The sequence below is a fragment of the Eulemur rufifrons genome, chromosome 1 (assembly GCF_041146395.1).
Source record: "Eulemur rufifrons isolate Redbay chromosome 1, OSU_ERuf_1, whole genome shotgun sequence".
Classification (NCBI taxonomy): domain Eukaryota; kingdom Metazoa; phylum Chordata; class Mammalia; order Primates; family Lemuridae; genus Eulemur; species Eulemur rufifrons.
This window is the reverse complement of record NC_090983.1, coordinates 17,982,779-17,993,636: the sequence shown is the minus strand read 5'-3', so window position 1 is coordinate 17,993,636 and position 10,858 is coordinate 17,982,779. Positions and strand designations below refer to the sequence as shown.

At 49.4% G+C, this 10,858-nt stretch overlaps 1 protein-coding gene across 1 annotated transcript; it reads left to right on the top strand.

Moving 5' to 3' along the window:
- The first annotated feature begins 6,839 nt into the window (after nt 1-6,839).
- LOC138382700 (C-X-C chemokine receptor type 2-like) lies at nt 6,840-7,919 on the top strand. The gene has a single exon (XM_069467246.1). It carries the CDS (start codon nt 6,840-6,842, stop codon nt 7,917-7,919), a length of 1,080 nt encoding a protein of 359 aa, XP_069323347.1.
- The last annotated feature ends 2,939 nt before the right edge of the window (nt 7,920-10,858 follow it).

Here is a 10,858-nt window from a genome sequence, read left to right as displayed (position 1 = left end):
GCCAGTTTTGGTGGGGTTTTTTGTTTGCTTGTTTGGGAGACAGAGTCTCACTCTGTCACCCGGGCTAGAGTGCCGTGGCGTCAGCCTAGCTCACAGCAACCTCAAACTCCTGGGCTCAAACGATCCTCCTGCCTCAGCCTCCTGAGTAGCTGGGATTACAGGCTCGCACCATACCCAGCTAATTTTTCTATTTTTTTAGTAGAGATGGGGTCTCGCCCTTGCTCAGACTGGTCTCAAACTCCTGATCTTAAGTGATCCTCTCTCCTTGGCCTCCCAGAGTGCTAGGATTCCAGGTGTGAGCCACCACACCCAGCCTGGAAGCCAGTTTTGTATTCCTCCACCACACACATGCATGCGATGGGCTCAGTGGAAATTAAATAAACGTAATAAACATCAAGAATTGGGCCCACTGGGAAATATCAAACCTGGACCTCCCCCTCTCTGCAGCCTTTGTCTCTGGCTGTCAGGGACAGAGAGATGCCCAACGGAGCTCTGAAACCTGAGGCTGAGATCCAGCTCCTTGTCACGGTGGACAGAAGGTAGAATTTTGAGAGTAGATTTTTCTAAAAGTTTTTAAAACTTCTTAAAACTTAGTTCAGCTGCGTCACCGTAGGTAAGTTGCTTAACCTCTCAGAGTCTTCGTTTCCTCATCCAGAAAGTGCCTACTTCATGAGGTCGATGTGAGGATTAATTGATACAAATTCCGAAAAGCACTTTGCCCGGAAACTAGAACCTAGTAAGCACTCAACACTGCAGCTGGTCTGACGAGTGTTACCCAGGTCAAAGCGAAGTAGGAGGTACCTCCAAGTCAGTCGCGAGAGCACACTCGCTGCTTTCCCTCGATTGTGGGCACAGTGGGAGATACCACATCATCGGGTGCTAAACTATTCTAATAATAATGATCACAACAATAAAAGCTAGCACTGTGCTCTGTGTGTGTCCTAAGCGCTTTACGGGTGATCCCTCATTTCATCCTCACCGTAACCCAGTGAGTTGGATTCTGTTATTGGCCCCATTTTATAGATGAGTAAACTGCAACTCAGAAAGGAAAAGTCCTTGCCCGGAGTTGCTCAGCCAGCTCTGCTCTCCTCTGCCTGTGTGTGTAATGAGCCTCCGTCTGGTTTTAGCATCAGCTGGCCAGGTGGCCTTGCATTCTTCCCCAACACGAAAAAGAGAGGTGACAAATACTGAGGGATGATTGCTGAACACTTGGACTCAAAGGTTCTCTCCTTGGGGTGAGGAGGCAGGTTAAGTGCATCCGCCACAGGCTTCGAGTGCTCTCTGGGCCCTGGGACGCGTGGGCCAAGAGATAGTGTAAGTGGTGGAGGAGGTTGAGGCGTTGATCACTGGGGTGGGGGCTTGGGAGGAGGCTGAATTAGTGCTCGTGGCTCTACCTGTATTAATCCTCTCATTTGTAACCAAGAGCAAATGTGATGCTTGTAAGGTCACTCAATACTGTCTTTAAAAATGTGTTTGGACTTGGGTGGGATCTTCACTTTTTCCAAAAGTTTTTCTTGCTAAATTAGAGGGTACCACTCCATGGGTGGTGGCTGCTACAGTCGTACAGCGGTGGGGTCCTCAGATCCAATGCCAAGTGTATAAGCCAAGAAAGAACAGCAGGGCCCTAAGATGGGCTTGTGCTCAGAGCAGATGGTCAGGGAGTGAGGTGGAAGACAAGAAAGGTAGGAATGGCGTGAGGGGGCCGGCGGAGGGGGTGGGGCGCGGGTAGAGATGAGAGGCGTTAGGTCCAGGGAAGAAAGCTACCAGACCACCAGCAGCGTAAGTTCCAGCTCTTTTGTTGCAGTGAGCGGCCGCCTTGCCACGTGAAAGCCATTCAGGAGCGGCAGTGCTGCGGAACAGTAAGGCAGGGAAGCCTGAGACAGCTGGAGCGTGGCGACACTCAGGGTGGCCGAAGGCGCAGGGGCTGTGAGATCACAGCAAAGATGAGAGGAGTCCGTGTGGCAATCCACTTCCTTTGGGCCTCAGTTTCCTCATCTGCGAAATGGAAAGACTGGCTAAAACCCCCCACAGGTCCCTTCCCAATATAAACTCTAGGAGTCCATAAATGAGTAGGCATCCAAGAGCTGACCTGGGAATTAATTATTCAAAGTCATCAAAAGCATCCTGCACCCTAAGGAACTCCACCCCTGAATTGAGTAATCTAATCCACCACTCACTTCCTCCACTGTGTTCTCACCACCACTCCCTTTCATTGGTCACAGCTGCCCTCCTGGAGGTGTCCCACAGGTGAAAAACCCAGCATCCTGGTAAGTCTTGGAACACCCACCCTTCCCCCCACCCGGTATGTGTCTGTTCCCTGTTCCCCTGGGCACCCAGCTTGCACTTATCCCAGGCAGCTGTCCCCACCGTTGGTGGGCCCCTCACCTCCACCCTCGCCCCTCCTCTCTTCATTCTCTTGCTTTAGGCCTCCCTGTCCCCAAAGGGAGAGCCTCTGCCCCTCCTCCCCACAGCCCTCTGCAATAACCACTCAGGGCAGCCTGCTGCCCACCCCTTCCCTTGGCCCCATGGCCTCCCCAGACTCAGCCAGCCCTCCTTGCTTGGGCTGGGATCGGGTCTGTGGAGGAGCCACACTGTTGACTCCCCACTCCCTATGCTAAACACAAATATTTGGGGATTGTATTTATAAAGAGAAGAAATAATGGAATTGTATTAAAATGACTGTTTGAATTTTTTTGTTGTTGTTAAAAAAGATTGCCTTAAAGGTTTGGGATCTTGTAAATGCCCCTCTTTCTATAGCATTCTCTTGTGATAAGATAGAATTCATCCCACCCATGGAGTGTCTGAGCTACCGCGAGTCACTCAGGAGCTGGCACTTTTCCTGCGTCAAGGAAGCTCCCGCTTGATCTCATGACTGACTGCATGGCTGGGTGGGCAGTAGGAGCCAGTTCAAAGGTGATGGGTTTATCCTTCCTGCAAGAGCTGTTTCTTTCATCCTGGGCCTCAAACAGCAAAAGAAAAAGATGCACAGAGCATCAAACATGAGTGCACTATATACAGGCTGACTTGGTAGCTCAAGAACTTACCTTACAGTTTTATTTAACATATGAGATGTGGTTTGTTTGGTGTTTTTCAAGAAGCAGGGCTATAGACTGAAGATAATATAAGTGGAGCCCGTTACACCGAGTTGGAACCCTGGCTGCACCAATTATTGGCCCTGTGATCACAGGCAGGGTGCTAAACAGGGCTAATCATGTCTGTTTGTAATAAGTGAGGGAGATCATGTAGCTGTGAGGCACAGAGTGGACCTCAGATGTGTCATCTCCCTTCACTTCTTAGTTTGTCCTCTCTGTAGATTTGATAAATTTAAAAAATGAGGCAGGGGCGATGGCTCACGCCTGTAATCCCAGCACTCTGGGAGGCCGAGGAGGGAAGATCGCTTGAGCTCAGGAGTTCGAGACCAGCCTGAGCAAGAGCAAGACCCCATCTCTACTAAAAATGGAAAAAATTAGCCAGACGTGGTGGCGTGTGACTATAGTCCCAGCTACTTGGGAGGCTGAGGCAGGAGGATCACTTGAGCCCAGGAGTTTGAGGTTGCTGTGAGCTAGGCTGACGCCACAGCACTCACTCTAGCCTGGGCAACAGAGCGAGACTCTGTCTCAAGAAAAACAAAAATGAACAAACACCAACAACAAGCATCCCTACCCCTGCCCCAGGGACTGGGGGTCATTGGTCTGTCCTGGTTCTCTTTTCTCTACTTTCTGTCCTGACGTGCATGTTCTCCCTCTGGAACTTCCAGCTGCCCTCCGATGCCTGGGGACATGAGCTCACCCAGACACCTCCAGCCCACCCCAGCACAGCTGAGCTCGGGGTTATCCAGAATGAGGATTTTCCCATGAAACATGCTCTGCCGCGGCTGCCTGTGCTGATACGGCAGTTGCCGGGGCGGCCCCGCCCGTCTTCTCAAAGCCGATGCTCATACATGCCATGTTCTGCTCTCTAAGGGCTCCAGCTCTCTGCCCCCACCAGGCCCTGCATCTGCTCTCAAAGGTGGGTCTCCTCTCAGGTCATTTGTTCTCTTAAGAGCATCGGCTCTCAGAGGTGACCCACCCATGATCTCGTGACTTCACTGGACATAAACCCCAGGCGTCTGAGCAAACTTGCTCTTGAACATGGGACTGCAGAGCCAGCGACTTCTTTCAGGTCTTACCAACCACACTGGCCAAGCCAGCTGCACTACCTGGCTCTCACACTACCTCCCGGGCTCCTGGCCAGGCAGGGCCCCACCCTCATCCCCACATCCCTCTAGGCTCACCAACTGATCGAATCTTCTCTACCTGTGTTCTTGGCATGGTGGGAGACTAATTTATCTGGCCTCCATACTCTGGGGAGAAAGTAGTACCTTCTCAGGAAGGTGAAGGCTAAGAACTCTATCACTCTTGGAGGAAAGGGGCATTATTTTCCCAGTTTCCCTATTCAGCTTTGTACTTTGCCAGATATGATTGACAGTAACAGAGACTGCCTTCTGCTAAAGAGAAAACCTTCACTGAGCTTTTATTGTTGTTGTTTTAATATTTGTATTTGCTTTGCAAGGCTGTGCATCTTTGGTTAATCTTTTTTTTTAATCATGATATAAGACCCACACCACAAAAGTTATCCACTCAAAGTGTATAATTTAGTGGTTTTTAGTATATTGTACAACCATAGCCACTAATTCCAGAACACTTTCATCAACTCAAAGAGAAACCCTGTGCTCATTAACCTTCCTCCCTCTCTCCAGCTCCTGGTAACCACTAACCCACTTTCTGCCTCTACCAATTTGCCCATTCTAATCATTTCACATACATGGATGAAGATTCTTATTTGTGTCCACCTTTTTCACTTAGAATAATGTTTTCAAGGTCCATCTATGCGATACTGTGTATCAGTACCTCATTCTTTCTTATGGCTGAATAATATTCCATTCCATGTAAACACAGTCGCTTAACAATGGGGATACATTCCAAGAAATGCGTCGTTAAGCAATGTTGTTGTGGTGCAAGCATCACAGAACATACTTAGAACCTAGATGGATAACATACTACACACCTAGGCTGTATGGTACAGCCTATTGCTCCTAGGCTACAAACCTGCACAGCGTGTTACTGTCCTGAATACTGCAGGCAACTGTAACACAATGGTAAGTATTCGTGTATCTAAACATATCTAATCATAGGAAAGGTACAGTAAAAATACAGTATTATAATCTCATGAGACCCCTGTCATATATTCAGTCTATCATTGACCAAAACCTCCTTATCCTGCACATGACTGTACCTAAACTTGTTGATCCATTCATCACTGGACGGACATTTGGGTTGTTTCTACTTTCTAAAAAGTGGAAACAGTCATCATATTATGATGAATGCTGCTATGAACAGTCATGTGAAAGTTTTTGTGTGGACACACATTTTCACTGTCTTGGGTATACACCCAGGATGGGAATTGCAGGGTCTCATAGCACCTCTGTGTTGAAATGTTTTAAGCAATTGCCAAACTGTTTTCCACAGCCGCTGCACCATTTTGCATTCCCACCAGCAATGCATTAGGATTCCAGTTTCTTCACGTCTTCGCCAACATTGTTCTTGTCCATTGTGTTTTCAGTATGCACAGCCCGGTGACGGTGAAGGGGGTCCTGGGACTGATTACTTCTATTTCTGCTCTAACACTAGGGTCCACGTGGCAACAGTATAGTCACGCTTTGCTCTAAAGGAATAGCAAGACGGGGATCTATTTTGTGGACAAATTCAGGAGCTGGTTTACTTTAGTTTAATCTCTGAGACACTGGGATGATGTTTCCCAGTGGCTGTAGCCAGCCCTCTACACCCAGGCATGCGCTGAAGCAGAATCTCTGCTGTCCCTGTAGCAACGACAGAGTCCTTGGACATAGATTAAGTCTGTGGGGACAGGGGAGTCGGGGTGGATGAAGGCAGGCATGTGCAGGACAGTAGGGTACCCAGCAGGACTGAAAAGCCACCAAACAAGGGTAGTGTGTCTCCCTGTCTTCTCTGCTGCTTGCCGCCCTCCCCTTGTTTGGGGAGCAGACTGTCTCTGCTCACCCCGCATGGCAGAACATGGCTGCCCACAGCTGCCCAAATAATCTGTTACATTTCCACCCATTTGGAGAATCAGTCAGCCACTTGCCTATCATTTATAATACATTTTTTGAAAGTACACAAAAACTCCCAGATCAGGCCTCCTTCTTCCCAGAAGAGAACCACTGGGCCTTGTTAACTGACTAAAGATGCCTCTAGCTTGAACCTTCAGAAACCTCATGCTGCTATTGCTCAAACCTTTTTCCAGAACACTTCCTTTAATAACTTTCAGAAAGTTGCACAAAAGAATTCACCCCTCAGATTTATAGACAAATCTTGACCTTTCTCTATGGGGTACAAGTCAATTGGATTGCGTGCTTAATCCACAGAGTAAGAACTGATGGCATCTCACATTTCTGGGCATTAAATGCAGCCTCCACAGCCAAAGATGCTCACAACTGAGCAATGCAGCAGGACCCTGTGTTCTGTAGGGATTATCTGAAGGGAACTTTCTACACAGACTTGCGTGATGACCATGTAAAAGAAATGCTAAGAACCTCTCTCTGATATTGAAGACAACTATAGTATTGTCAAAAAGTTTACCTTTTATCACTAAACTTGCCTCATAACATTAGTGCCCCTACCACTTACACATCTGAAGTGAAAGTTACTTCCATGTAATATACAAACCAACACAAGTTATCCTATCCCGGTTTCTTGGGTGGACGGGCAAGATCCTGGGCAGGATTTACTGTGCAATCACTCTCTTCTCTCTTCTCTAGGCCAGGATTTAAATTTGCCTCAACAATGGAAGATGTTAACTGGGAGGACTTCAACTTTGAAGATTTATTCGATGGAGATTTTAGTAATTACAGTTACAGCACTGACCTGCCCCCTATTCTACCAGATTCTGCCCCGTGCCGGCCAGAATCTCTAGAAATCAACAAGTATGCCGTGGTCGTCATCTATGCCCTGGTGTTCCTGCTGAGCCTGCTGGGAAACTCCCTGGTGATGCTGGTCGTCTTGTACAGCCGTGTCAGCCGCTCTGTCACCGACGTCTACCTGCTGAACCTGGCCATGGCCGACCTGCTCTTCGCCCTGACCTTGCCCATCTGGGCCGCCTCCAAGGTGAATGGCTGGATTTTTGGCACAGCCCTGTGCAAGCTGGTGTCACTCCTGAAGGAAGTCAACTTCTACAGTGGAATTCTCCTGCTGGCCTGCATCAGTGTGGACCGCTACATGGCCATTGTCCATGCCACACGCACTCTCACTCAGAAGCGCCACCTGGTCAAGTTCATATGTCTGGGCATGTGGGCCCTGTCCCTGTGCCTGTCTCTCCCCATCATAATTTTCCGTAGGGCCATCTACCCGCCCTCCGCCAGTCCAGTCTGCTACGAGGACATAGGCAACAGTACAGCCACGTGGCGGATGGTGCTTCGAATCCTGCCCCAGACTTTTGGTTTTATCTTGCCCCTGCTGGTCATGCTGTTCTGCTACGGATTCACCCTGCGCACGCTGGTTAAGGCCCACATGGGGCAGAAGCACCGGGCTATGCGGGTCATCTTTGCTGTGGTCCTCATCTTCCTGCTCTTCTGGCTGCCCTACCACCTGGTCCTGCTCGCAGACACCCTCATGAGGACCCAGATGATTGCAGACACCTGTGAGCGCCGCAACGACATTGACCGGGCCCTGGAAGCCACCGAGATTCTGGGCTTCCTCCACAGCTGCCTCAACCCTGTCATCTACGCCTTCATTGGCCAAAAGTTTCGCCATGGACTCCTCAAGATCCTGGCCACCCGTGGCCTGATCAGCAAGGAGCTCTTGCCCAAGGACAGCAGGCCTTCCTTCGCTGGCTCTTCTTCAGCGAACACGTCCACTACCCTCTGAGACTCCTGCCTCAGTGCAGCCCCTCGGGTTCCTCCCTTCCCCTCAGCGTCCCATTCCAAGCCCCTTGTCCACTGGCTGTTCATGGTGTGAGTGTCACTGCAGCCCCCATTGTGGCTGCAGGAAGGGGCAGAGGCCACGTCCTTACCAGCCCCCACTGCATGGTTTAGAGAACCTGCCCTGGTGCCCACCCCCTGCCATCATCACTAGGCCAGCGCTAGAGCTCTGTCCATCCTGCCACTGGCCACGGCACTCTGCTCTGTAAGAAGTGCTCGTCAAAACCCCAGTGAGACGCCCCGTCACACTCACTAGGATGGCTCTTGTCAAAAGAAAAAAACCATGAAATCGCAAGTGTAGAGAAATGGAACCCTTGTCCATAGCTAGTGGAATGTAAAATGACGCAGTCACTGCAGGAAACAGGATGACAGCTTTCCTCAAACATTAACCGTACAGCCACCACATGACCAGCAATTCCACTTCTAGGACTATACCCATGAGAATTTAAAGCAAGGACTGGAACAGATATTTGTATACCCATGTTCATAGCAGCATTATTCACAAGAGCTAAAAGGTGGAAATAACTCAAATGGTCATCAGTGAATGAAAGGATAAACAAAAGGTGGTATACACACAACGAAATATCATTCAAGAAAAAGGAGGATATGAACGATATGCCCAGAAGACTGAGGCAGAGACTGAGTTGCACTTATGGGAACTCTGTTATATTTATCCCTATCTCTTCCAATCCCTGTCTTTCCCTCTCTCTCTCTCATAAAGGAATGAATTCCTGATGCGTGTTACAACGTGGATGAACCTTGAAAACATTATGCTAAGTGAAATAAATCAGACATAAATGGAAAAATATCATATGATTCTGCTCATAAGAGGTACTTAGGATAGTCAAATTCACAGAGATAGAAAGTGGAATAGTGTTTCCCAGGGGATGGGATCAGGGGAGAGTGGGGAATTATTATTTAAAGGGTACAGAGTTTATGTTTTGGATGATGAAAAAGTTCTGAATATGAACAGTTGTGATAGTTATACAATGTAGTGAAAGTGCTTAATGGCAGTAAACCATACAACTAAAAATCATTAACTTGGTAAAGTCTGTAATACAGATTTTTTACCTCAATTAAAAAAAAAAAAAAAACCTTGGGCCTCAAAAGGGACTTTAACCACTGAACCAACAGAAAAACCAACTACCTATAATTTCATGTTAAGTAAGATCATTAAATACCTTTTTTTGCATAAACCACTTTTAGTTGGGTGTTTATTTTACTACTAAACACTTCCAACCAGAAGCATCCAAACTGCTACAGAGAGGTGGGGCAAGGGTGAGCAGAGGGCCCGGGTGAGGGGCTTAGCAGGAAGTGGCCCCTCTGCTATGTGCTGTGTCCATAGAGGAGGATTGGAACTGAGATGGGGACCAGCCTGCCCACCCCCATCCCCAGCCACACCTCCTGCTGTGGACCAGGTGTCATGCAAAGACATGTGTTCTGGAATCCTCTGGGATCTGTCACATCTGTGGAGTGTCAAGGGAGGGACGTAGAAGGCGCAGAGGGTTCAGGGAATCCACCAAGTCAGCCTGATCAGGGAGCAGGAAGGCAGAGAGCTCTCCTGAGCTCAACCAGCAGCTCACACCATAGTCTCCCTCCCTCTCTCTTCCCCAGCCAAGCACACACTCCCCCTCCACTCAGGATCGGATGAGAGCGCCCAAGCGCAGGTGGGGACATGGTTTATAACCTGTCATTCTGAGAAAACACGAGATTAGGATTATCCCTGCAACAACATTTATTGCCTACCGACTGTTCTGAGAGTTGGGATGTAGCAGCGACCACAACAGACTGGAGCTCACCTGCCTGGGGCTCGTCCTGGAGGGGCTGTGTCGGGAGGGGCTCTGAGCAGCCTGCAAAGGAAAAAAGCAAGAGTCATTGAGCTTCCACAGTGACCAAACCTCCCCCTTCAGGCTGACAACCACCTGCCCACTGGATCTAGACCTAGCAGGGAGGCAGGAGCACAGCTCTGCGCTGAGGGCCCAGGGCAGGGAACGTCACTCCTAGGCCAGAGAGTGCATTTCCTGTCGCATCAGCAGACAGGATCAATCCAGCACCAACACGCCCTGTGTCCTGCCCACTCTGTGCCAGGCACTGTGCTAAAGTCAGGATCACGTGTGACTCAGCTGCTCTGGCCGAGCCTTCAGAACAGCTTCTGAGTCAGCAGGAGGCAAATGCAGGAGAAGGTGTGTTTAGCAAACACCCGAGTTGCCAGAGGACCGTGGTGTCCTGCACAGCCAAGGCGCACGGGCCACACGCCTCCCTGAGATGACGCTCAGAGGGAGGAGGCCTAAGCCTCGCTCTGGTTCAGGTCTCTGCACTTTCCTCCCTCACAAGGGCTGGAGGAAACATGGTTCTCTAAGAAAAAGAGAAGGATGTGGACGAAAAGCCCAGAACAAATGAGGCAGAGATGAATCGCACTGATGTGAATTCTGTTACATTTATCTCTCTTTCAGTTTCTCTCTCCCTCCCTGCCTTTCTCTCTCTCTCTCTCTCCTCTTCCTCTCATAAGAACAGTCTTGGCAAAGATAATTTACCAGCCAAGCCATCACTAGGAAAGGCAAATCCAGGGCCTGCCTTGAGTGGCTGATGTCTTTCCTCTGATGTTTCCTGGCCTGAGTCCCAGAGTCCAGCATGGCCCTGCCAGGATCTGCCTGCCCTGCCTCCGCTGGCCTTTCTTGCTCCCAGAGCTGCATTCCTCGCTCATGCTAAGGCCATCCATCTGTCTGCTTCGTAATCTGTCCCCCTGAATTGGTGACGTTTCTCTCCACCACCATCCCCAGTCTCTGCAGGATGGGCTCCCTTGTCCCTGAAATCAAGACAGCCTCCAGTCTAGTTTGGGTGACACTGCGAAGTACCCCCTGTCTACACGTCACATTCACATCACTG

What these genes read in the sequence shown, in the direction of transcription:
- LOC138382700 (XM_069467246.1), top strand. Translation starts at nt 6,840, where the DNA reads ATGGAAGATGTTAACTGGGAGGACTTCAACTTTGAAGATTTATTCGAT.